At 46.2% G+C, this 27,330-nt stretch overlaps 1 protein-coding gene across 2 annotated transcripts in view; it reads left to right on the forward strand.

Moving 5' to 3' along the window:
* ITGA2B (integrin subunit alpha 2b) overlaps positions 1-27,330 on the forward strand; it is a 462,084-nt gene that overhangs the window by 210,850 nt on the left and 223,904 nt on the right. For both annotated transcript variants that reach the window (XM_069634280.1, XM_069634281.1), the window contains exons 9-10: positions 15,197-15,240; positions 16,893-16,952. In XM_069634280.1, the coding sequence (XP_069490381.1) occupies positions 15,197-15,240; positions 16,893-16,952 (104 nt within the window). The remainder of the gene's footprint in view (positions 1-15,196; positions 15,241-16,892; positions 16,953-27,330) is intronic.

Here is a 27,330-nt window from a genome sequence, read left to right on the forward strand (position 1 = left end):
GTCAGTACTGCTTTCATTACTGCAGTATAACAATGTGAAAATATGTAAAATTGTTCCTCATAGTTGTGTGTAGCCAATACTGGTGCAGTTGACATGGCGTGTTTTAATTCACTGAATGTCTCTGTCATTTCTCTTGTCCATCCCAACTTCCTTTCTCCCCTCCTTGCTTCTCTAAGGTCCTCGAGCAGTGGTCCTTTGTATGAGCTTTAGTCAAAGACCCATGCACTGCAGTAGTTGCACAGGCCCAAAAATTGATTCAACTCTCTTACTGTCTGCGGCTGTGGTGTGTTTATTGCTTGTGCCCTTTGTGGTGCGATGTTCCTTCCCTTTTGTGAAATGATCTGCCCGATAAAGATCACTTGTTCTTGACAATATTGCAGTTTCCCCTTGTCAACCTTGTACCCTTTCTCAGCCAGCATTGTGAGCATCTTTACAGAGTCCCTCCTGCACTTCTCCTCAGTGGTGCTGCAGATGACGATTTCATCTACATATTGTAGCACTGTGCTTTCCATCTGAATGTTTCCTAGATCCATTTGTATTACTCAGTTAAAGATAGATGGTGACTCGCAGTACCCTTGGGGAAGTCTAGTGTGTTTCCACTTTGTGTTGCGGTATGTGAAGTTTGTTAAGTCTTGTGAATCAGGGTGTAGACGTATTGAGAAAAAGGCGTTCTTGAGGTCGATCACAGTGAATCGTGACACCTCTGCTGGTATTCCGCACAGTATAGTGGCTGGGTTAGCTGCTATTGGGTACTCTGCTTCCACAATGTGGTTGAGGGGCCTCAAATCCTGTATGAAATGCTGGACCCTCCCTTTGCCTTACGCACAGGATACACTGCTGTGTTGCGTGGTGACTCTGATGGTACTAATATTCCTCTATCCACTAGGGAAGATAGTGTCTCATAAATCCCTTCATCAGCTTCTTTAGACTGTGGGTACTGCTTCACCCAGGGCAGCATCGCACCTTTCTTTAGCTTTATTTGTACTCCTCCAATGCTTTTTATGCAGCCCACGTCATAGGGACTAGTAGTCCATAAAGAGGCGGGTAAAGCTGCTAAGTCTTCCTCACAGAAGGGTACTTGGTTAGGGGTAGGCGCTTCTAGTGCCATTGCCGTCTTTTGAGCTACATCTGTGTATGACACTCTCAGCCAAATATAGACGCTCATCTGGAACACCATCTCCCCATCTCCTTCCCCATCTGAGAACAGTTCCTCATCTGAAACCTGCGTTAGCCTGCATCCTTCTGCCAATGCTATGACTGCTCTCCATACCTTCCCTTCCCCATCCTGAGCGTGAACTGCAATGTAGTCTTGTGTTGCCACAATACTCTCGATGTCCACCGAAGTTATCGCCCCTTCCTCCTCAATAGTGGGTGTCTCTGGCCTGAAAAGATATGCTGCTGGTCTTCTCCACACCTTGCCCTCAATTCCTGGTAGCCACGTTACTGCCATGTCTGTTCCATATTGGAAGAGGTCCCCGTCCACTGGTTCTGCCCTTGCCACTTTCTTGCCACAGTAAGCCTGAAGTATGTGCCGTGCTGTGAGCATGTTTATGCCTGGTGTGGAGCACACTATTCCTTTGTCAGTGAAGGATATAGTCATGTTGAGCCTGCTCATAATGTCTCTCCCAAGTATATTTACTGGTGATTGTTTTGAATATAGCAATGGTAGGGATAGGTTGTGTTCTCCAACAGATAAGGAGATGTTATCTGTAAAAGGAACCAGGCCTCGAGCCCCAGAGAATCCTTAAGTGTGCATGGCGTCGCCTGACAAGTTGAACTTCCCTTCCCTGATACAAGACCTAGTGGCACCTGGAAAATGTTTTGTCACCTATCGCCACCTTTATGCGTGGTTCCTCCGCAGAGTTAGGTGTTACCAACCCAACATGATGGTACACAAACAGGACGTCTGTGTGCTGTCCTATTGGGGGTATAATGATTGTCTGTACCCTGTGTATGGGTTATGACCCAATATTGTCACCTTTCCCAATTGTGTCTGTTGCATTGGTATGTCTGCAGGTGAATTGTTACTGTCCTGTATTCGTGTGAGCTGTTGGACTGTCTGGATGTGTTGTTGTTGTGTCGTTACCATTTGCTGTTGTGCCTGTTGCTGTGCTGGTTGGTACTGCACCTGTGGTGTAGAGGGTGTCGTGTGAGTTTGTTGTTGTGGCTGTGGTGGCATTTGTTGTTGTTGTGCCTGCGTTTCTGTCACCTGTGGATGCTGTGGTTGTTGATAGTACTGTTGTCCCCCATTGTAACTCTGTTGCCCTTGCTCTCCCCATCTTGCTTGTGCCGGTTGTGCCCTGCATGTTCGTGACATGTGTCCTACCAGTCCACATGTCCAGCATGTTGGTGGCTCTCGAGCTTGCCATGGGTACCCCTGAGTGCTGTCTAAGTACCCCTGATGTCCATATTGGTTGTACCCTCGGAACCCTTCCCCTTGCTCTGGTGCCACTGCTCCAAATCCCCTTCGTCTTGCTAACCCACCCCTCCCCCGGTAGTTACTTGTGTATCCATTTCCCATCTGTGTGTATCCTCCTCCCAGCTGAGTTGTGTATGGTGGGGGTGGTGGCATTTGCTGCATGGTCAATTGTGTTGGCTGTAGCGATGCTGTTTGTTGTGGTGTATTTTCTGGAGCCAGAGTGGCCTGGGTGGGGCCTGTTATTAGCACACCTTCAATGGCATATTTGGACAGTTTCTTTTGGACCAATTTAATCTTCTCCGCCTTCCTGTCTTCCTCTTTCTGTTTCATCTTTTCTTGCCATAACCTACAATAGTGCACTATTGTCAGCTGTATCTCTGGCCATGCCTTTGCTTCCATTCCTACCAACTTCTTTAATTGTCTCTGTACTTGTTCTGGGAGGTCTTGAATCAGTATGTGGTAAAGAATTGCTATTGTTTTGTCCCACAGTTCCCGCGTTTCCAGGCGCCACTTCTCCTGGATGTAATCAACAGGATCTTCATTCTCACGCATTTTGCGTGACGTTATTGCTCCTATGTCTGAAGTGTCTGGGTATTGTATCCTCAGCGCCTGCAATAGCGCGTGTCTGCAATTTGCAAACGGCGCCCCATCATGTGATATGTCACTTACAGTTATACCCGGGAATCATGCCCTCTTCCAAATGTCTGCTCCGTCACCCAGTATTGAAATTAGTAACTCCTTTAAATCGCCCACTGCTAGCTTTTGCCCTGCAATTTGTTTTTCCATTTCACATATCCATTTCCCTGCCCCTCCGCTCAAGGATGATAACCTGCATTTAATGTTTTCCTTATCTGCGTGCTTCCATGGAACATATTGTGGTCTTGCTCCCCCTCTCCCTAGTAATGGCATTTGTGTATATTCTTTGACCTCCCCTTGTGTGAGTCTGTGTGGTGTTAAATGTGTGTATTCTTTATCCTCTTCCATGTCAGAAAGTTCTTCAATAAAGTCAGTAACGTGTTGTATTACTCTATCACCTCCTATGCTCTTGCTCCTCCTCTGTTGACCCACTTGACCTTTCCTGTGTGTCTCAGCTGAGTCTTCCATTCTGCGTCCTGGGAGGTCTCTGAGTCAGTGGCCGTGGTGTTCTTTGTTTTGTGTGTCTTTTACTCTCCCTCCCTGTGTTTTCTTCTTCCCGTCTCTCACATTCCCATGATGACGCGCAGTCTGTGCGCGTTATGTACAATTTGCTTAGCCCTTCCCCACTCCCATCACTTCGTCCCCCGCAAGTTCCCTCCTCCTCCTCCTCCTCCTCCTCCTCCTCACGGCAAAACCCATCTGACAATGTAAACCCTGTGCCTGGGCGTTTTCCCTCCACTGTGACTGTCCTTAAGTCTATGTGTATTCACCTGTTTTCTCCGCGCCCCTCTGGACCGGAGTAGTCGCTACCTCCTTATTGCTACACGCGTATGTCCTAACCCCATGTTCCTTGCTCGTCTCTCTTAGTGCTGTAGTGCTTTGCTGGCTCTCCTCGCTACTTACCTCCGCTCTTGCTCTACAAAGCTCATTCATTATTGTGTCACTTATCTGTTCTAATTCCTTTTCTTCTTCCTCCTTGTTGTTCCATATTCCACCCTCCTTTGCCAGTATACTTTCTATGATTCTCCCCTCCTCATACTTTCGTGCACTTTCTGATATAATCTTCTTACTCCATAGTCCCATCTCCCTGTCATTTTCTTCTTGTTCCTCTGCTTTTCTTCTTACCTCCCGCTGCTCCATGCGGGCCACCCTTTCTGAAATTCCCCTTATGCGGTCCTCTTCTCGTTTCCTTCTCTCTTCCTGTTTTAACCCTGCCTTGTCCCCCTTACTCCCTTTCTTCTTCTCCTTCTTTTCTTGCTCGAACTGTCCGATCAGTGCGCCCCGTGCCTCCCTCAGTTCTGCTAATCTCTCCTCCAGCATCTTCTCTTCCTCCTGCGTCATTCTTCCTTCCTCCTTTGTAGTTACCCCGCACCTCCTCTGAGTGTATTCTGTTTCTTCTTTATCTACGTTTTTTACTGCTACTTCCTCCTCCCCTGTTAACGCCCCTCAGAGCTTCAGTAACACCTGGGCTGCTATCCATTCGTCTGGTCCTATATTTGCTAAGTCTATTTGTGCTCTTTTCCCGCCCCCGGTGCTTACCTGTGTTGTTCTCGTGCCTGCTGCACTCCTCGCACCCATCTTCTTTTGGTAGCTATCTGCTGGTGCGTATGGTGGTGGGCTGTATGTAGGGTTGGAGTATCCTTCAGCTGCAGTTAATTCTGATCGTGTAGCCTTCCTCAGCTCCCTCATTGGATACAGCCCTCCTGTTTCTTTCTTTACTTCTTTAGTTATAGGTGTCTCTTCTTTACCTTCCTTTTTTACCTCTGTAACTGTGAACAATACTTCTGACTCCTCCTCACTTTCCTCAGCACTGGGGCGAGCTTTGGGTGCACTGCACCCGCCCTCTCCGCTCGCCTTCTCCTCATTTATTCCCTGCACTGTGAACATTCCTGGTACCCCTGGTGCGCACCCCTGGAACATCTTCCAGAGGTCGAAAACGTCTAGGTGGCTCGCTAGCTTCTTTCCTTTATATGTGTTATGTAAATACGCTAGCAGTGAAGGTTGGTTACACATGTCAAAACTGCTGTTGGGCGGCCATGGTATCCTTATTTTGTTGTCTGTCCCTTGTGTCCATTCAATACTATACTTTACTATTTTATCCCTGTGCGGTATTAGTGTTCCGCAGATATGCTGGAGGGGTGTCGTTAAAGTGCTGGCCCTATATCCTGCCCCTATTCCATAGTACACAGAGATCTCTAAAACTTTACTTCCTCAGCACCACCATTACCTGTCCCCGTAAATTGGGGTCTTCGACCTTCCGCTGCAAGGAAAAGCAATTTTTATTACAGTACTTTTGGGCTGGGCGCCCCCGCCCTCTTTACTTCTACAACAATGTCACCTTCCTTTATGCTTCATCTTCTGGAGCTAGGACCCCCTTCGACCTGTGGCGCGCGAAGCCCCCTGCGGCTTTGTTTCCCAAACGGAGTGCTTTCGAGCCGCCCCGCCTCTCCTGCACTGCCGCTACTCGGCGCGCCTCCAATCATACCTCAAACTCCTTCCTCTCCCTTTCCCCTCCTGTTTCACCGCCTGCTGTGTGTATGTCCTTTTCTCCCCCCCCCCCGCAGGTTGCACCACCTCCCAGGGCTACCCCTCATTATTGAGACACGCTGTCTCTCCCCCTTCACCCCTCCTTTACCGCGTGCCTCTGTCCCGATCACTATTCAGAAACACAGCGGAGTCCTATGCAAACTCTATGGGTGACATCACCAACTACTGCAGATGGGATACAGGTACGTACGATTACAACAAAAAATAAGATGCTCACTATTTTGACAATGTTATTCCCCACAATCCCCACAGCTGTCTTCCCACCGCGCCTGGAGTGGAGTATTCATTAACCATTTTGTCATTATAATTGGACTCTGCACGCTGTGTCGCCTTGCATGTGATACGCTCCCTCACTGGTGGAACTTAACCAGCCAACTATCTTCTGCACCGAGAAACAATCACGCCACCTCTTGCAAGGATACGTCATCTATTTACCGAGCTAGAACACTCAATCAATAGGAATCCTCATCTACTCATTGATCAAAAACGCCAACTCGTAGGAATGCCACACCCCCCTTACACAGGTGTCCACGATCAAGACCAATCGGTGCGAATTGCCAGTCACATGTGGGTGCGTTAAGCCTCACCCAACTCACTCTGTAATACTAGACGGGGCGGCCCTCGTGCCGGCCCCGCAATACCCTACACATCAACTGCCGCTCAATGGCCAAAATCCTTTCTTAACACACTGCAAAAAACCACCCGCCACCCTTATTACACCACCTCCCACCTCCCTCACAACATTAAATTGCTGTTTGTGTGTGCCACACTCACATCGAGCTCTCGCCTGCCGGTGCCGCTCGGCTGCGAGTACCCCTCCCAATCAGCTCGTCGCGTCCCCTCGTCTGGACCACGCCTGGACACTCGCCAACCGCGGACGGGATACTTCTCAATTCGGCTCCCGACGGCCAATCTCCGGATTGCTCTGTCCAGTTGTCTCGCAGTTCCGCGATGGTCCTGCAGTCCTCCAAAGGGGGCAACGGCAAAGGGGGCCACGTTGCCAGGCCACATTGATGGAAGCGGCCTCGCTGTGATCTCGCTCAGTCTCAGCAGATCGTAGCAGTGCCTCCAACTAGTCGGGGTGATTTTCCGGGGGTCAGCAGGGCCGTCCACGGACCTCTGATGTTAGGGAGACACCAACTCCTCCCGCGTCCCAAAGGAGTATGAGACACACACAAGAGCAAAAGAGTTACTGCTGTTTATTGCACAAACAGACAGGGATTGCTTCTGGGATCACAGGTAACCCGGGAACCTCCCAGCAAGAGCAGGCTTGCAGGCCCTTTTTCTGTCTGAATGAAGCCACATCGTGCGTCACCTGTGTCACCTGCATCACCTGTGGAACTTCCCCCAAAACCTAACGGCCCGAGTGGTATGGTCAGTATAGGCACACATAGAAAGTTTAGTTACTGGTAGAGAAGGGGTCAGGTGTTACGCTTGGGTTGTCCCTAAATTTTGTTACACAGAAATGGCTACATAGAGAGGGTTAGTGATTGGCTGAATGTAATGTCGTCAGTGGTTAGCCCCCTGTGTCCCGATTGGTTCGTCCACGAGCCCCCAAGCATAGGACCATCATCGTTCCCAGCTCACGGTGTACCTTGTGTTAGAAACAATGTATGACTATGTGTCGGTGGTGGACAATGGACAGGTCTGCCATTTGCTGCAGGAGCGCTCCTTTCTCACCATTGTCAGTGTCCAATTTGTGACATTGTTGCAGTTTGTGTCCCAAACGTGAGACCCCAGAGTTTTCCTGGTCCTTGGAACTTGACATCGCATCAGGTCGGCGTGGTCACGTGTTGCGAGACCGTGGCTGGAGCAGAATTACGGGGATTTGATTTGTATTTCAGCTCAGAGGAGCGTTTAGCAATAGCAGGTGTAACCTTGGTGCGGGGAGTGCAGCGTGCAAGTTACAACTTCGTGGCCTTGACTGTGAGGCCCTCGACAGGGTTGTTCTGCACGATCAGCATCTTGCAGCTCCGCCTGAGCCACTCTGGGCCTGGGACTCTGGTTTTGCGGCCTACTGTGGCGCTGAGGCCTACTCTGGCCTAGTCTATGGATGGCGGCGTATGGTTCATAACACGGGGGTCGTGAGTGGCGACAGGGATTCATATGCATTAGTCCGTATACAGGGTTACATCTTCATGGGTTTAGTGGTGGGAAGCGTCTGCAAGCATGTACACGAGCTCTTTTGGCGTCTTGCGTTTCTGCGGTGCTGTAGTTGGCCTATGTGAAAAATAACGATGAATGTGTGAGTGTAAATGGTCCACTACGTCATAGCACTGAGTATGTTCTTAGTGTGGATTGATGTATATATGACAAATGTGCTTGGTGGCACGTGTGTTCTTGTCCGCCGGCTTTGTCATCATGGCATCTCTAATGATGGCGGTGTTTTATGGTTGCTGTCTAGTCGAGTTGATCCATACGTTTGGTATCAGCTCCATCTGAGGCTCCGGCATGCGGTTTGATTGACGGGCAGCTTTCCTGGCTGTGTGGGGCGTGGCCACAGTGGATCTTGACATCTGGGGCAGCCGTGATTGGATCGAATTCCTCCCGTGGTGGGTGCTTGGGTCGTGACGTTCTAGGCCATGGTCTGGATGAGAATCGGGGGAAGGGATCATCCCATTTTCCCTCTTCAACAGCAACTCGACGTACATATGGAAAACTGCAGTATCAGCACGTCTTCCTCAGTGCAGCCTCTGCAATGCAGATTTTTGAGAACACAGGCCCCTCTCAGAACTTGCAGGTGAAATCTGCTGTCTCCACATTCCGGCGTTCCTTCTGTACTCACACTTCCTCATGAATTGCCAGCCTCATGCTCTTCTACTACTACTACTGCCAACCTTCAAATTGCTGCTGCAGCTCCTTGCTTCTCTCCTCTCCTGCTGCAGCCTTGTATGCATCAAAGGTTTGTTGCTTGGCTTCAGGTGTGAGCCATTAGTTTAAATTGCCTGACTCCTGCAATGGCTGTTAGGCCTAATTGCCGGACTACTACATCTACATGCCTCTTCAATCATCTTCCTCATCTCAGTCCCTCTAGAATTCTGGGACATGTAATTTATTACCTTAAAGTTAGGTTTTTCTACTGCTTGATTATTTTTGGGGTAGATTTAATTCCCTTAGTAATGTAACAGAGGGGCTGTAGGTTTATCTTTTCTAGAGGAAGATGGTTTAAAGAAAACAACATTTCTGCCATCCCTTGTAGTGTACCCTTGAAATTGAGGATGGCATTTAATGTTAGATACCAAAAAAGTATTTCTTTTGGTACAGTACACTTGGTTGTTGCAACTCTAGGGTTCACCACCTTAGGTTTAATATGAGGTTGAGAGACATTGAAATGGGAGTAAGCCATAACCTCTTTTGGCACAGTGTTAAGAGTATCCTTATCAGAGGATAAATACTGTGGGCCTCATTACAAGTTTGGAGGCAGCCATGGGGATTTACGGGGTCATTCCGACATAAGAGGACCTGGTAATTCCTCCTTGTAGGAACCATTCCCAATTCCCATTTGAGCCCACATAGGGCTCAATGGGAATGGGGAGGGAGGTAATGACGGGCACATTACAAGTGACCCGTTATTACCTCCCTCTTCCCCTCGCGAGACCCGGAAAAGACGTCTGGTTTTACCAGACGTCTCGTCCGGGTCCCGCAAAGGGAACCTCGTAATCGGCGCTGACGGAATGAAGGGGGCCGGTCCCGTACCGGCCCCCTTCATTCCGTGAGCGCCAGTGTCGTAATGAGGCCCTGTGTCTCATCCCAGCGAATCTCCTCACTACCCTGGGCCCTATCTCCACCCAGGTGATCCTCGAGCAGTACACCACCCCCAGGGTTGGTATCAGGAAGTGTCTGCCTTCCCCTGGCCACCTGGAATGAGACTTTAAGAAGGGTTTGGTGAAGGATCCACAGGATCCATAATAGAACATAAGAATGACCACAGGTAGTTATATTGGATAAATATATATGTGATAAAAGGTCTGCAAGTTGGAATCACTAAATAAATAATGCACACTAGGTTTGGTGCTAATTTAATTCTTGACAATATGCACCTTCACATTAAAATGTTTGGAACATTGAACCATACGTACTGATTCAGACAACTTAAGGGTTTGGCTATGAGGATGGAGTGACTGCAACCTCAGCCATGTCATCGGGATTCCCTGGGGCATTCTTCCAGCTAAGAATGCTATCCAGCTCTCAGAATAAGGATGGCTGTGCACAATGGGGGTATTCATACAGTCTAGACTTGGCCAAGGCAGGATTTATGTAGAGTGCATTATGTAGCGTGGAAAAGTTATGCTGGAAGCCTTGCTGGATTACAAAAATAAGCTCAGATTTTTACATAGCTGAGTGAGAAGGTTTGCAATAGTTCTTGTTTTGTTAGAGTTGGAGAACTGTTAAATGGAGTAGGTACGTGGTGGATGAAGAGGGAGATTTTGATTTCTTTCTTTAACATCTGTAAAGAATTAGCTATTCTTAAATTGATAGACATTTTTAGGGGGCATGGGTGTAGAAGGGGATGGTTTGCTTCCTTATCCTCCTTATTTTCTCCTTGTTGGCTCTTTGGGTCTCGAGTTGTGTTGATGCTGCAGGTGGTGTGTTTGAATCCAATAAAATGTCACTTCTCATTCAGGTGTTTATTTATTTGAATTGTTTTGTTCAGTGCTCGACCTACCCAGAGGGTCTTGGAGTACAATGTAAGGTTCATTGATTCAAGAGGTCGGAGGTGAAAGAGTAGATACAACATTTTCCAAGACAGGACAGGAAGATTAGGATGGGCAGGCACTAACAGTGGGGGTTGTGGGTCTGATTAGGTGTGGGGAATTGTGATAGCCTGGTTTGAGTGAAGGACTTTGTAAATTGCATGCAGAAACATAAACTGAATGTGGGCCAGTGGTGCTAGCCATTGTAGGACCTTGAGTATAGGGATAATATGGACGTTTTTGAACTGCCTGGAGATAGTGCAAGACAAGAAAAGTTAGACTGCCTTGAGGGGAGTGTCAGTGGGATTGATTAAGACTGTGAGAAGATGGTGGGGAGTACACACCCTTGCACCATTGTGCAGCAGTTAGCTGAGCAGGTTTACATGTTTGATACTGTAGAGTGCACATTCTGAGTACCAACCCATCTGGAATTCCTTTTGTATAGGTTTCTTGGATGAGATGGCTAGCTTTATTTTAGGGGTCTGCAACCTGGGGCTCTTTAGATGTTGTAGCTGTCCTCTATGCAGAGATACAGATACATAGCATTGCATAAAAGGAGATAGGGGGGCACTTTTAGATTTATTTGGAAAGCCACTCTTCAATTAGGAGGTGGAGTGTGCTTCAATTGATAAGGATGAACTGATTGCTGTTTGAGATAAACTGAAGGTATCCACGCTTGGGCGGTGTCCCAGTGTGATCTGGAGCTGTGCATGTAACCTGCCGATGACACCTTGAGAGGTAGAGCGGTGTGTCATCTGTCTACTGATGTACCTTATTGTGTTCATGTGTTGTCTCAAAAGCGGGATGCCAAATGCTCCATGTAAGTATCGAAGAATATAGGGGCAAGGAACCTTGGCTTGACACCCAAGGGCATACAGTGGTGGATCCTGATGACTCAGTTTAGATGCACTGTTGCTCGTTTGCTGGGAATAAGGCTTAGCGTCTGAACACAGTATACAGTAAGGCCGATGAGAGAGGGTAGCGTGGAGGACATGGCTCGCTGGTCAAATTTGTTGGAAGCCACATAGAGGTCAAGGGGGCAGCAGCATCATATTTTTGTGCTTCTCAGGGAGGCATCCATTGCCGATATGCTGGCCCTCTTAGCACTGAAGCATCATTGGAAGCCAGATTCGTAGGCCTAGAGGCAGTTGTGGGAATCAGCATGGTCTGGAAGTTTTGTTTCTACTGCCTTTTTCAGGACTTGCCAAACAAGAGAATGTGAGTGATAGGGTGGCAATCTGCTTAATCAATACAGTGTTGGTAGGATTTCATTAGAAGGGAGAGGATTTGTCAAACTTTCATCATCATTGTCATCATAAGGTTTATTCAGAAATGAAATCCATCAAACCAAAACAGCAAAGAATGTACAGAGAGAACATATTATCACAAATAAATCGAATATAAATGACATCACAATAAAACATTTATTGAGCTAATCAATCAGTGCATGAATACAGGTCTTGCCTTAGATAAATTACAAAATACTGCAAGCAGTAAACATGAAGATATAGATATCCACATGTACATGCACATTAAAATAAGGCCCACGTTGAAGAAGCATACCATTAGGTAATATGGCGCAACCATCAGAAGATTTGAACTACCAACCTCACAACGTCACTTCCCATGCCCATTAGAGGAACCTGGCAAAAAAACAAAGGTTGTTCCCGTTGGGTCTATTTAAAATACTCAATTTCTTATTTCTGTGCTGCAATATATTTGCAAATGTCCTTAATCAAACCTTTGTACCAGATTCACTGGCCCATTTGCTTAAAACAAGCCAAAGACTTGGTAGTGCAAACAGTTACATTTGTAAAGTCATTTATAGGATGATATTGATCAAAATGGTCAAAGAAAATTAGAGAAAACAATTAAATGTAAGTCTGTGCACATTTCTGTTCTCTGTGATTAAAGAAACATAAAACAAGCAGGAATAAAATACAAATATGAAAATGAATTAGAGGAAAGAAACGTTAATGGCAATATAGGAGCAGAAAAATCACAGACTCATATATTCATCAATTAGATAGTCTGTAGTCATAAAATAGTTCCTCATTAGTGCATTGGCAGAACTCATTGGTCCTGACGAGATCCATAAATTCATCAAATCTATTAATCCAAAGTCAGAAAGTAATTCTTGTTTACACCATTGACAAAGCTCACTGGTTTTAAGACTTAACTACCGCAGGTCCAAAGTTTGGAGATTGTAGATCCCAGCGAATATAGTTATTATACCCTCTACCAGGGCTGCTCTGGGGTTGAGTTGTTTATCATGGCGGCCTGAGAGTTAAAAACACCGAGTAGGAGCACAATCGACTTTGGTACCCACGTCTTGCAAACATGCAAAATGCACTATTGGGTGGCGATGTTTCACCCACAGAAGTGTAAGATATAGCAGATACTTTATGCATGGTCCTATTTACAACAGGGATTCTTTCTTTTTTTGCACTGGCACCAAAAGTGTCCAAGGAAACAAATTTGCATGACTGCACCATCTGGTTAATTAGCAAACGTAGGGCTGTCAACTCATTACACAGGTCCATAGCCATGGTCTTTAACTTATAGCATCCCTTTCAAAATTCCCTAGAAGATGAGTCCTTGTTATCAGCCTCTTCTTTCATTGGTATCAGCATACTGTATTTATCTGAGAGTCCAAAGCCACCCGCTAGGCACAGGCAGGAGGCAAGTAACCCAAACGTATCAGCCTCAGCTATATTAGTTCATTGATTGGATTTGGGTAACCTGAAGCTTTAATACACATTGTAGGTCCATACTTACAAAGTAAACTAGTGATCATGGCAGACCCAACCCTAGAACTTTAGAAGGCACAAAGGACCAGGTCATTAGTCGAGAAATCTGAGTGCAGTAATGTTGCCTGTCTGTTATTTTTAGGGATATCTCATGTCCACCTTTGCCCTTGCATCGACAGCATCATTCCTGTGCCATGCACAATCACTGACCCCCCTTGTGATGAGAATAAGCCTCTGCTGTAACTAAGGTTGTGGCCAACCTCTTGATGTGGTTCTCTTGTATTCCTCTTGGAGCATCCTGGAGGACGGTGTTAGAACCTGAACTAGTCACTGAACCAGTCATTCTGGCTGAGTCAATGCTGTTTGAAGGTGGAAAGTTCAGCCTGGCCTGAAAAGATCTAACCACAGCGTGACCCGCAGTGTCTCTTGCACCATGCCCTCTCTTCTCTGTCTTCCCAATCAGTATTCCCCTCAGAGTCGCTATTCCAGGACTCAGTGACTTCTGTTGTGATCTGAGATATGACTTAGGAGGGATTTTATTTCGTCAGCAAGTTTATTTACCTCGAGTATGGAGTAGAAATACTGGGCAGTTGCTTTACTTCACGGGCATGAGATAACCAGGAGGCTGCTTACCTTTTGACCATTTCTGCGGAAGAAATTACTAAGAGAGTGGCTCTTAACAAACACATCTGGGCAAAACCGGACACTTAGCTCAAATCAATCTTAAAGTAGAATTGCAGTTAATCATCAACAGTAAAACTGTTTTTTAAAACACGCGCTACCAAATAGTACAGCTGACAGCACTCACTCTCCCTTAGTCTGCCAGCGACTGCCTCTCTCTTTGCTGGCTTAATTCACAGCAGTAATATACTAGCACATAGGGCGAGCTCCTCCACACAACTAGATACGAGCCAAGGCTCTTTTCCTACCAGCAGCCGATTTATCGTTGCCTTTAACATCGGGCTTGCACCAACTTTATTGATCAGGAAGGGAATGTATCTGTATGTCCCAGGATGTACATATGCCGGAATGTAGAAGGTGCAAAGAATCACTATGAATCTGTATCAGTCATTTCCTGCATATGTGCTTGTTACTGTGTAACCATGAGACCATTGGGCACCTGCCTGTAAATCATAAGTCTGTTTATCTTCTGCAACAGCGCCTCGATGCCTTATGGGCTGCAAGCGCGCTTGACAAATGCAAATAAATAAATAAATAAATAAATAAATTAATGACAGCAGGCTAGAACTGGCCTATAGGGCAATAGGGTAGTGCAGGCTAAACATGCTAATGTGGGCCAATTGTTTTAGTCATTGTGGGCCAGTATTCCTTTGGTCAAGTGGGCCAGTTATTTTGCCAAGGTGGGCTACTTTGATGTGTTAGCTAGTAGTTCTTGACCTGTGCTACGGAGCAAATGTTTTCCAAAATGCACACAATTTGCAGCATATTTTACAGAACAACTCTCCCTTGGGTACTACTCAAAAAGCCTTATCACAAAAGGAACGGATTAGCCTTTTTGACTGTGAGCCGCTTTTTCCATTGGTGCCTGAGCCAATTTGATGCCCCTGTCCAACCCTGAATGACTGTGTATCAGAATGCATTGCTTAACTAGGATCCTTCAGCCTTCTGTGTGCACCCCCTCCCTCCCCCATGCAGTGTGGATAGCAGCACTGGTGCATTTGAGATCTTAAACACAATGACCAGCTCAGGCGCAGCTCTGGCTGTATAACATGCGCGCAGACAGCACCTATGAAAGGGTGCGCCCCAAACGAGGACAGTTTAAGAGGTTGACTTGTACAGCTCTTGATGCACCTTATATTGTAGAACCTGGATTCTTTCCTATATAACTTAGGACCTAGGGTGTAGAAATAGCATGTACCTCTGCTGCTGCGGAAAGCTAGTATAGGATAAGTGATGGACTGGTGGCTCCTGGAGGATAGCTCTGCGGCAACGTGCTCGCCTTGGAAGCAAGACGACACGGGGCAACACAGGTTCGATCCCCGGGTCTGCGTTTAGAAACCTCTGGATATGAAGCGCGTTATAAATAACCTATCATATCATATCTGTAGAAGGGGCAAGCGCTAGTCCTGTTGCACGAGTGGAGATACAAACCCTACTCTCTAACTGGATCTGTGTTTGATGTTTTACAGAGTATGTGATTGGTATTCCAAACTACGATGAGACCCTGGGAGCCGTGAGTATGAACTTCATCTAAAGTTACTGTATAGGCAGATGTTAGACTAGTCCTTAATGTGATGCTAAGGGGAGGCTCTGCTAAACTTGAGCCATAGAGAGAAAATGTGTTCTTAACAAGCATTCAGCATTTCTCTCTTTCATATTGAGGCAAAGGGTGTTTTATCCTCACTGGTGTACTGATAATGTTGTGTTTGTTTGTGCCGGATATCAATTGCCTCACTTTCTTGGATTTGAGTGTCCATTTCGGGGAGGATGGGAACGTGGCTTCTGCTTTCATTCAAGGCAGAGCATTCCCTAGTCTATGTCATGTGTTGGTTTGGAGAGGAGACGCTTCTGCCTCTGAAGGCAGTGTCAACCTCCTTACTTAGCAGTATGTGTAGAAGGTCTAGCTAGTAATTGATTATGGTTAGGTGTATGCTACATGATAGCACTTTGATGTCTGGGCAGGATGGAGAATATTTTTAACTGACTGATGGAAGTAGTGAATGCATCTACAGGTTATTTTGAAAGCTTTATTGTCTGAACTTGCGAAAATATGGTTTGTGCATATATGCCTTTATGTGTTGATGTATGTGTGTTCTCTTAATCTGACTAGATTGAAGACATCCCCTCTATCTGAATTGGTTGCAGTGATGGTATTGGACAGGGCCTCTGATTGCCTTATTTGGACTGCTAAGAGTCTCTTATGCTTCAGCACACTGATGGTATGTGGCTAAGTGTTGCAGTTTTTTTTTATCCAGGCAGATAGAAGAGACTCTTGCAACTGAGCTGCTGAGTATTTTTGTATGTTTGTGTCTTTGCAGGCTATTTCTTTTCTGTGTTGGTGAGAGAGTCTCTTTTGGATCAGCTGATGGGGTTGAGTTCAATGTTTTTGGGGGTTGGGGTTTCTTTTCTGGCTAGGGGGAAATCTTGTCTAACTACACTGATGGCAGTAATGGTCACTGAGTATTGGATGGTTACTCGACCTTTTCTCTGAATTTCGCAAAGTCCAAAAAATGAGTTGCCGGGAATGTGGTACCAGTGTTTGTAGCAGGCTATGGATGGTGGCCTCTTCTATCTAAGCGTTAATGCAGGGGAGTGAGGGAACATGGACTGGCCTCAACCATATGACTAGTGTGTATGTTGTGCAATGTTATGTTATGCTAACGTGCATTTGTATAGCACCTTTCACCATTGGTATGGTATGAACGCACTGTAGGTTGAACGCCCTCGGGGACCGCAGTGCAGGTCAGTGGAGATTGTCAGAGCAGTAAAAAGTGCATGTATGCACTCTATGTGTGTGCAGCTAATCCACATGTTTTGTGGTGGATGGCCGCATTCTAATGCTGGAAGTAGTGTGCAGGGTATGTGAGACAGGTAGTATGTGTTCAGCTAGGCCAAATGGCCATGGGGGTAGCCACATTCTAGTGGAGGTGGTGATAGTATGTTTGATTATGTGTGCAGCCAGACCGAATGGGTCGTGGGGGATAGGTGCATTCCAGGGTTGTAGGTGCGGAGCGGGGAGTCAGGGTAGTGGGAGTTATGTGCGAGTATCCGTGGGGTTGGAAGAGGCCTCCCTCTCCCTAATTGTCTTCCTGTGCCTAGCGAATGAACTATGTTCCCCTATATATATATATATCATAATATATTCTTATTTTATTATGCTGACAGGTGGAAATCTACAGTAAATACGACTTGGACCGACACCTCCATCAGCTCCTGGGCGAGCAGGTAGTGATTCCTTCTCCATTAAGTCAGATGTTTACATTATGTATCAGTGACATCACATTATTTATTGTGTATTAATTATTGTTGCTTTTTAGATATCATTAGTATGTGAACTGTGTTTAGTGCTCTCCACTAGAGTTGAGGAATTTTAATAACCATCTTCAAAGCTGGAGACCATGTTGAAGACCATACTAGGACTATGTAGTATCAATGGTGATTGTCTATGCACAAACATCTGTAATATGTATCTCTTTTGCTGTACTGCATATTAAAATGGTACAATGGGCATCTGATTTGGTCAGCAGAAGATCACTCAAGAGACAGCATGTCTCACAGTTTCCACCAGGTTATTTTTCCAGTCCCTTAAGAAGTCTTCAACTTGTGATTTTATTTCTTTTAATTTTTGGCATTTGATATAGTGTGAATCTAGCTCCAAGAAGCAGTGGAGAGATTTTGAGAGAACAGATTTTATAGCAGGAGCATCATGAACATGAGATACTATACACATAATAGCACAGTGGGAGTAATCGTGATGTGGGTGGAGTACTGTGCAGATTGTGATTGACTGGTGCTGACATGGCCTCGTCCAGTAAATTAAGATCCATGTCAAACTCATGCATTTGCTGCACAGCACTAGGGGATGGAGTGTCAACTCCACATTCAACCTCACCAGCCGCTCTGTGCAGAAACTCTGCATGCATCATCATCTGCATTGAATTGCTGTGCATACAGAGAAGATGGAATCCCCAAGGAGGCATCTGCAAAACCAGGCCAACTCAATAAAGATTCATGTTAATGCTATCCTCCATGCATGTAAATGGCAGGCAGCAGGAGAGGGGAGGAAAGTCTGAGATGGTGGGCCAACCGTTTAAAGGCTTGATACATCCCCAAAGTCTAAAAACATACACAGCTGAACCAAGTTGACTCGACTCATTAAAGCCCTATAACCATTCAGAAACCTGTTAACAGACCTCTAAAGAAATACTAAACCAAAGGGAGGAACCACAGGGTAACATGTACCCAGAGTCTGTTAGAAATGGTGGGTGCTTGGAGAAGTTTAGAAAGCAAGAAAGTCGTTTGGAGGAGGTTGGAGAGTGAGGAAGGAGTTTGGAGAAGGTTTGAATGCATGGAAAGAGCTTGGCGAGAAAGAGAGGAAGGAGCATGGAGGCAGTGGAGAGGATTTCGAAGGAGCTTGAAGACTGGAGGGGGGAAGGAAAATCAGGATGTGTAAGTAAGAGAGTAACAGAAGATGGAAGGAAGGGATATCAGAAGATGGGAGAAGGAGAACATCAGGAGGAGAGTCTCAGAAGGTGGTTCGAAGTACAAGCCAGAAGGATGTGATAGGAAAATGCAAGGAAGCGGTTGGCAGTGAATTCCAGGAGGATGTGGTATTAGATCATTAGGGAAGATGTTAGAGGAACATTAAGAGGATGCAATAAAGACCAGCTAGTCAGATTAGGAAGGTTCAAGGGGGAAAGCTTGGCCCAATGCTAAGACTAAGGATAAGACCCTGATCTGAAAGAGTAAAGCCTATGGTGAGAGGAAGCATGAGCACATGGCACGGCATTGAGGAGAAGGGCCAGGGCAGGAGCAGAGTGAGTGTGTCACAAAGGTGTTTGTGACCAGAAATGAGACCAAGACACAAATTATTCTTCTTTTGTAATTTGTTTTTTCAAGAACAGGATGGATTTTAAAGCAGTTCTAAGTAACTAAGGTGCAGATCCAAATAAACGTATATAAATCCATCACAATATTACAGAAAAGAAAGGCTGGCCACTGTCCCTCCATAGGCCCTCTTTCTCTGAGAACACATGCTAATTGAATCAAGTATGTCTTTTAGTGTCCATAATCGGCCAGGCTTTTGTATTTAAAAAAAACGAGAACTTTACGGAGTCACAGACTCTATGACTAAGCATCCACAACAACAAAGTCCATGTCAGGCTTTTCAGTACAATTAGGCTTTGACTTCCCTGATACGACAGATCATCCTGCATTCTCGTCAAGTGGGCCTGTGTTGTTTGAGGTCATGTAAGGTAGATGGAAGAGCATAGCCCATAACTCCGTCTAGAACCCATTTTCTCTACCGTTGGGGTCTTGTGCTTGGCCTCCCTCTTCTCTCACTACACCTGCTATAATCTACCACTTGTTTAGATTAGCAATAGTGTTTCATACCTTCTCCTGCATGTTATGCCTGTCTTGAAACAACCTGGACTTCTGAGACCATATTAGACTGGCTAGCAGACTCACGCCCCCCCTGTCATTATGTTCTAGTAGTATCTCCTTCTCTCCCTTTTGAGGTTCACTTTCCAACTCCCTCAGTATCTCTTTCTCCCTGTGTTGGGACTCTGTTTCCAATTTACAACCTTTCACTGTATCACCTTAACCCCTTTGGGTCAAACCATTTTCACTCTCCAAATATCTATCACCTACCTTCCCCACCCTTTTGGGTGAACTATTCCACTCTCTAGATCTTTCGCTGTCACCTTCTTCACTCCTTTGGACATAGTTGTCTCAGCTCTCCAAATATCTGTGCACCCCTACTTACGTTTTCAGTGTGACTTCGGTACCCCTTTTTTGAGAACTTGGGGAGATTCCTGCACACCTCCTACAAATCTCAGGGTGACACCTGCACACATTCTCCAAATGTCTGTTTGACTCTTGCACCCCCTTCTCCAAATCATGGGGTTACCCCTGCCCTTTCTCCTCCAAATCCCAAATGACTCAAGTAGCCCATCCTCTAAATCGTTGGTGACATCTGCATCCCTACTCCATGCTCCTCCAGTCTCTCCTTTGTCCGTCATCTACTCCTCTCTTCTTCAAACTCCGCTCTCCAGCTCCTCCTCCTATAGTCTCTCTCCCTCTCTATCTCTCTTTTTCTCTCCAATGACTTGCCTGCCATACGGAGCTGCTTGGCTTATATACTGCAGTCTATCCTTGCCCTGGATGAGGGTCTGCACCTGCGTGATCCTGGGCTGAGCTGTCTTTGATTGGTTAATATAACCTGGGTCAGGTGGACTTCAAGGGGGAGGGGCCTTATCTATATCAGCGCCTGCCGCCATCTTGAATTCCCTCTTGTGACACTCCCTGGTGTTGCCTTCTCTGCCCACCATGCGCTGGAGTTCCTGGTTCCCCATCATGAAAATTGGAAGTTAAGAAAACCAGTGGTAAGCACAAACCAATACTCTTTAGCTTTAAAGGGCTCCCAGAGTGGAGAAATTGAAATATTGGATCCCACGTCTTTCTATTGATAGAAAGTACCCTGTTGAACTTGCAACTTTCAAATCCTTTGCTACTTTTGCTCAATGCCCGGAAATGATTTCCCTTGGAGGTAAATGTGTCTATTTCTATGCTGGTGGCTATATGACTACTGATGGTTGCATTAGCTTTCCTGCGAGTTTTCAAACAGACCTTTGGTTAATGGGCAGAGGGGTTTGTATGCGTTTGTGCCCTGCCTTCGAGCGGGGACTCAATGAGGCTGGTTGTGGGATCACCCATGTACCTCCTCTGGACCCAACATCCTCTAGTTAGGGAGACCACCCAGCCCATTCGACCACCTTCCTGAAAGTCCCCAACGTTACCTGAAGGGACTTCATGGTATGGTATGGTATGGTAATGTTTATTTTGTAAAGCATCTATACACAAAGCAAGTGTTTCAAAGCGCTCAATGAGGGAGGGGACAACGGGGAAAAAACAATCATTCAGAGCCCTTGAATTTCTGAAAGATGCAAATCTGCACAGGCAGAGTAAGTGCATATAATACAAGTAACAGTGTAGATAACAGCAAATAGGTCTGACACCGATTCTGCAGTTTTTCCTAGTGCATTGAGGCACCACCAGGCAAGGAGGGGGCACAAGGGAAGACAGATAGACAAATCTTCAGGGCATGGTATGTTCAGATTAGGCAAGTGCACAGACGATACAGGAGAGGGCAGGGGGGAAGACAGGTGCAGATGGGGAGTCCAAGTACGCCCAGTCAGTAAGAAGCTGGGGTAAGTGCTGAGAGATGCTACTCTCGTCTGTCAATTATCAAGTGCATTAACGATGAGGCAAGTGCAAGGCCGGGAGGCAAGTGCGAGAGGACTGGCGAGGATGCCAGGGCCCTGGGAGACTCTGAGGTACACATGGCGGCCAGTCAGCAAGCTGTACGGAAAAGGAGGCAGAGTGGGATAGAGCACAGAGAGGTTAGCAGGGTAGTGGGAGGGAGAAGGTAGAGGAGAGGAGGAATGTTGTAAGGAGTTTCCAGAACTTAAGGAGATCAGGCTCAAGACAGAGGGCGGCAAGGAGGCTACTCCATAGGGAGGCCCCTGCTGAGGATAAAGATCTCCCTCCAAATCTCTGCTTAGAGAACCGGCGCACTCGCAGAAGGTTGGAGGTAGATGAGCGGAGGGCCCGGGAAGGACTTTATTTAGGTAGGCATCATTGCAGATAGGTAGGTCCCAGGCCCCAGAAAGCCTTGTGGACAATGCAGAGGGTCTTGAACTTGATCCTTGCAGCCACAGGGAGACCTGCGTCCCCTGGGGCTTGAGGCCAAGGATAAGTCTTGGTGCTTCTGTTCTGGATGAGTTGCACAGGGCGCAGAGCAGAGGTAGGGAGGTTGAGAAAGAGGCTGTTGCATTAGTCCAGCCTTGAGAGAACCAGGGCTCTGGAGACAGTTAGCTGCTGAGGGAAGGTGAGAAAAGGAAGAGTGCCTCTGAAGAGGTGCAGCTGGTAGTTGGACTTGTTAGCGATTTCCGAAATGTGAGTGGAGAAGGAGAGAGTGAAGTCAAAGATGACCCCAAGGTTTCAGGGGGGTGCAGGTGTGAGTGGGAAAGGGGGAGCAGGAGTCCCAATGTGAATGATCTCAGTCTTACTGGCGTTGAGGCAGAGGTTGTTTGCTGCACACCATGAATGAATTGCAGACAGACAGTCAGATATGAGTGAGGTAGAGGAGGTGGCTGAGGATAGCCTGAAGGAGAGTTGCGTGTCATCGGCAGAACACTGGAAGTTAGAGATGAAAGTGGCAATCACACATGCCAGGGCAGCCATGTAGACATTGAAGAACCATGGGGATAGGTTAGAACCCTGGGGAACGCCACCGGTTAAAAGAGTGGTAGTAGAGAGAAAGGACCCAAGATCCACTTGGGATGGGCGGTCAGAAAGGAAGGAGATTAACCACTCCAGAGCCTGACCTGTGATTCCCAGGGTCAAGAAGAATGAGGACAGAGGGGGTTTCCGTACCTCTGGATGCTCTAAAGCCAAACTGATGGTCATGGAGGCAATCAGCAGATTTAGTGTGGAGGGTGAGCTGAGAGATATCCAGCTTCTGTAGGAGTTTGCCCAGGAAAGGGGTGATAGAGATAGGGCGGTAGCTTGCCGGAATGGAGGGGTCAGCAGAGGCTTTATTAAGCAGAGGGTGCACCAGGGAGTGCTTAAGAGAAGTTGGGAAACTCCAGTGGCAAAAGAGAGATTGCACTGATCAGCCAAGGCTGGAGCGAGAGAGTCAATGTTGTCCTTAATGGTTTTGGAGGGGCAGGGGTCCACCTGTTTGGATGAAGCCTTCATAGTCCGGACTTGTCTGGTGACCTCATGAGGTGTGACAGGAGTGGGAGAAGAGAGGAGAAGTGGTGGAGGGGCAAAGGGAAGCTCCAGAGGTGTTGGTGTATGATGTGGTGTGGAAGTGAGAGAGGAAAGGATGTATTGGGTTTTTGCAGTGAAGTGTGCAGCCAGGGCCGAGCAAAATCATGGGTGGGTCTGACAGAAGAGGAGGCTGCTGCAGGATTGACCAGTTCCTTACAGACTTTGAAACGTTTGCCCTTGTTGTTTGATGCTGCAGAGATGTGAGCTTGAATAAAGACTCTTTTCTTGGTGTGGATGCAGAGTTGATATTGCCTTTGCAGGAGGCGGCAGGCCAGTTTGTCAGAGGGTCCGCCTGATGAATTAAATTTCCGCTCAGCTGCCCTACACTTGGGTTTAAGGGCAGCCAGATCAGAGTCGTACCAAGAGTTGCACTTTTTGGAAGGTTTCAGTCGGACCCTCAAGACAGGGGCAAGAGAATCGAGGGTGTTAGATATAGAGAGATTGAAGTTAGCGAGGGCTGCGTAAGGGTGGGAGTCAGCCATAGGAGTAGGAGGCGGAGAGTAGGTGGAGGAAAAGGCAGCCACTGCCACTCTTTTCATGGATCTAGTGACTTTGAAACCAAGTGGCCGCACCGGGTGTGCCGATGCAAGGGGAGATGAGAGCTTCAAGTGTGAAGAGAGAAGAGAGTGGTCCGTTGAAGAGAGAGAGGTAGTGAGAGGAATAGAGAGTCATGGGGGAAGAGAGTAGGAGTCAAAATCCCAAGGCTGGCAGGAGACAGAGGCCTTCCTAGAGTCGACCCCTTTGAAAACACAAAGGAGGCAAGATCCTTTTCCATCAGCAGTCACCTCAAAAACAGCAGAAGGAGACCTGAGAAGAAGCAGGGAGGAGAAACACCAAGCAAATTAGAGAAAGGTGCAGGAACACCTTTAAACCCGGGACTGGGTGCCCAGGAGAAGAGGTGGAGAGAAGATCAGAGAAGAAGAGTGCAGGAACCCCTTAAACTGGTGACTGAGTAACCAGGGGGTGAGGAGACCCAGACAAGCAAAGAGAAATGAGGGTGCAGTAAACTCCTTAACCCTGATCTAAGACTACTAGAGGAGAAGGGGATCACAAGTCATGGTTATAGGATGCAGGAACCCCTATAAACTTGACTTGTGTTACCCACAAGTTGATTTTGATAGAACCTAGTCACCAGAAGCCCCACTCAGTTTTCCCTGATTTACCTGGATAGCAATCCATATGTTGCTTTGCCTACCCTGCGTGCTAGTTTAAACTTGCATTTCTAACACCTGGGCCTGGTTATTGACCCCCGTCATACTTGTCACAGGTATTAATAGGCATGAAAAGCTGGGATTGCTTGGAGTTTCATGCCTACCTTACACCCCTTCGCTAACAGTAGCCCAAAGAGCACCAAGGATACATGTAATAGCGAACCTGACCTTCTTTTCTGTGCTATTTTCATGTCCTACAATATAACCACCAATATTTGGCTCCAGATGACACGAAAATACGGGATGTGTTGTTGCAATAATGTCAAAACGCGATTTGGACAGTACTTGATTGCACACACTTTACAGTTGTTTTATTTATACTGCACACATATGCAATTTAAATTCAGGCAGATATAATGATCTGTCCACAATTGCATAATTTGTAGTCAATTGTCGAATTCGGGTATAGAATCAAGTTTTGCTGTTCCAAATTCAACAACTAAACCATAAAGCCTATGTCCTTGCTTAATTGATGGTGTCCGAAATTTTCTTGGTCAATTTTCTGCACATGAGGAAGTGCACACCTCAGGGTGCACCACATAAATGTACTGTAACAAAGCCAAGAGGACTCCACAAAGAATGCAACTCACAAACTCGCTTTATAGGTTTTATTAAGGGTTATGTACCAAACTAAATGGAATATCCAATCAAGGTTCTATAAAATGTAAACAGTCTAATAAGACACACCATCTCCACGTAGAACGAAAAGAGATTACTGTACAAAAACCCACCATAAAGGAAAGAACCAAGAAAATGAAGCCCCCAGTAGTAATGTGTTGCAGTAGTCTGGACATGGTCATATAATTGCCCTGGCTAAAGTGGCCCGTTTTTCTGGGGACACAAAGTATTTTGCATGTCTCAATACTTTGAGATGATAGTATGTGCCATGAATGATCCAGTCAATGTGAGCCGCAGAGTTCATGTAAACACAGCAAGTTTTTTTTCACTTTATTCTGAGTAGGTATGGCATGGTTGTCAATCGATATACATGAGTACTCTCCTGAGAGTTTTCCTCTAGCATGTGCTGAGCCAAATACCAGCAATTCGGTTTCGGATGGATTAAGGCACATGGAATTTACATCCATCTAGTTATTGATAATGCTGTATATGTGCTTTAGCTGCACAAGATCTTGATTGTAGTTACCACTCAGCTCAAAGATGAGTTGGGTGTCATCTGCGTAGTTGAGTTAGAAAAGTGTACATTCACTGATGTCAGCAGGTCACACAAAGGCCTAATGAATAGGGCAAACAACGTAGGGGACAGACAGGCCCCCTGGGTTACCCCTGTCTTGATGGATTCAGGGCCTGAAGAAGCGTTTCGCCAACCCAGTAGCAAGGTCCTGTTTCCAAGAAAGGACAAGATCCAGTTAATGGCACTCTCGGAGCAGTGACCATGGAGGCTCAGCCGACTCAGGAGGCAAGAATGATCTACAAAGTCGAAGGTGGCCGACAGATCCAAGAGTATCAATTGGCCTGTCTTCCCCTTTTCTACAATATACTCAACATTTTGGTCTGGAGGTCCACCAAGGCTGTCTCTGTCCCACGAGCTACCCGGAAACCTGATTGGTATGAGTGGAGAATATTCTTAGATTCCAGGTGGTTTTGGAAGTGGTTATTTCCAACTTTATCGATGACTTTTAGCAGAAAAAGGGTGTTGGTTATGGGCCATAGGTTGCTGGGCTTGCTAAAATCTAAGCCAGGATTCTTTGGGAGGCTCGAAACAACCATGTGCTTCAGACTGTCAGGTATAGAGCCATCTCTAAATGAGGAGTTGACAAAACGGGCCATGAAGGATGCTAAGGTGCCGGGACTTTTTGTTTTGTTTTTTATATGAATTTTGAAGGCAACATTTCTCCTGCGCAGGAGGTTGGCTGTATAGCTTTCAAGATGTTAAGGATGTCCATTACGGAGGTGGGAGAGAAAGAACATTTGTCAGTGGGTTGTGGCTTGCCACTTGTAATGGGAATAGGGTGAGATACATATGATTTCATAGAGACAGCGATCTTCGAGCGAGCTGAGATTTTAGTAGCAAACGCTTGCTGTACTTTGCTAGAGTCGTCCTTAGAGGGATTGAGTTGCTGAGATTGCACCATTGGTTTCTCTAAACAACGATAGATTTCAAATAGCTTCTTCGGTTTATTACTGGCAGTCTCAATTTCTTTGTTGAAGAAGTATTTTTTCGCCTCACAAATTTGGCGATTGTAAATGGCGTGAATATGTTTCCATGCATCTTTATTCTCCCAGGTCGGGTTTTTGACCCAAGCCCTTTCTAGTCTTCTCTTTTCTTGTTTAGTTTGAACCACTCGGGGGGTAAACCAGAGTTGTTTATTATGGGTGTCCATGACTGTTTTCTATATGAGGCTGGCGACTTCGTTCAGAAGATTAGTCAAGTGTGAGTTGTAGGTGTTCACTAGCACTTCTGACGGGTCTGAGCCCAGGGTGTATGCCATACTTTGCTTCAGGCATTTATCCAGACCCTCAGTGTTAACCCTTTTAAAGTTCCTATTAACTATTCTTACTGGTTTAAGGTGCAACCTGTTGGGAATTTGGGGTAGGGATATCTCAGTCGTAATGACAGAATGATCTGACCAGGGACATGCTTCAGTAAGGGTGAAATCTAGAGTGATATTTCTACCCACAATCCAATTGAGGATATGTCCCACTAAGTGGGTTTGCTCGGTGTTAAGGATTTTGAAATTGGCAGCGTGCAGTGGTTTTTTTATTACATTTTTTATTTATTTATGCTTTGTAGTTTACAGATAAACTTTTAGCAAAATGACCATGTTCTATCCCAGTAGATGAATCAAACTCATCTTTTCACCCACAATTTCATAAAACTCAGGGGTAAGGTCACCCAATGGTCTGCCTTATAGTTAAGGCTCCTGTGCTTTCTTTTCCAGTTCTTTTTCCAGAACAGACTTGTAAAAGTCAACCATAGCAATCGTCAAGGAGATTTTGGCCCCACTTAGCAGGTGTGACGCCAACCTGTCTGGTGTTATTGTTCTAAAGTTCACCAGAAAGCGACCAAAAAGACGTGTTCTTTGTTCGGATAAAAAAGAGCAGTCCGTGAAGAGGTACTTGAGGGTTACTTTTCTTTCCTTCTCAGAACAAAATTGACATGTAGGGGGCTTTAATCGCCCTGAATCCCGTATTCAGATAATTTCTCCAGTTGGACAAAGATTAAAGGATGTTCACATGAAGGAAGTCTGAAGCCCAGGATCAGGGCATTTGATGATGTAAGGCTGGGGAAATCCCCTTTTCCTCACTTCCAGTGCTAGCTCGTGATATAGAGACAACTTGGAGACTTCTTCAAGTGTTGTGATCCAGTATTTCAATCTTAGTTTATTTTTAACTGATGCCGAGGAGATCAGCAAGTCATCTGTTTGAGTTTCCAAGGCCTTGTTTGGTGCCATACATTCCTTTCCCCAGGCATTAATTCGCAGATTTGATCTTGTGAGGAGTTCCTGCTGAATGGCTTCAATCATAGGAGCCACTGGAACTCTCAGAACTCGCATACAGGGATAGTTTTTTCCATTGTACATTTAGGGCTAATT

The sequence above is a fragment of the Ambystoma mexicanum genome, chromosome 13 (genome assembly GCF_040938575.1).
Source record: "Ambystoma mexicanum isolate Mex_15411 chromosome 13, UKY_AmexF1_1, whole genome shotgun sequence".
NCBI classification, from domain to species: Eukaryota; Metazoa; Chordata; class Amphibia; order Caudata; family Ambystomatidae; genus Ambystoma; species Ambystoma mexicanum.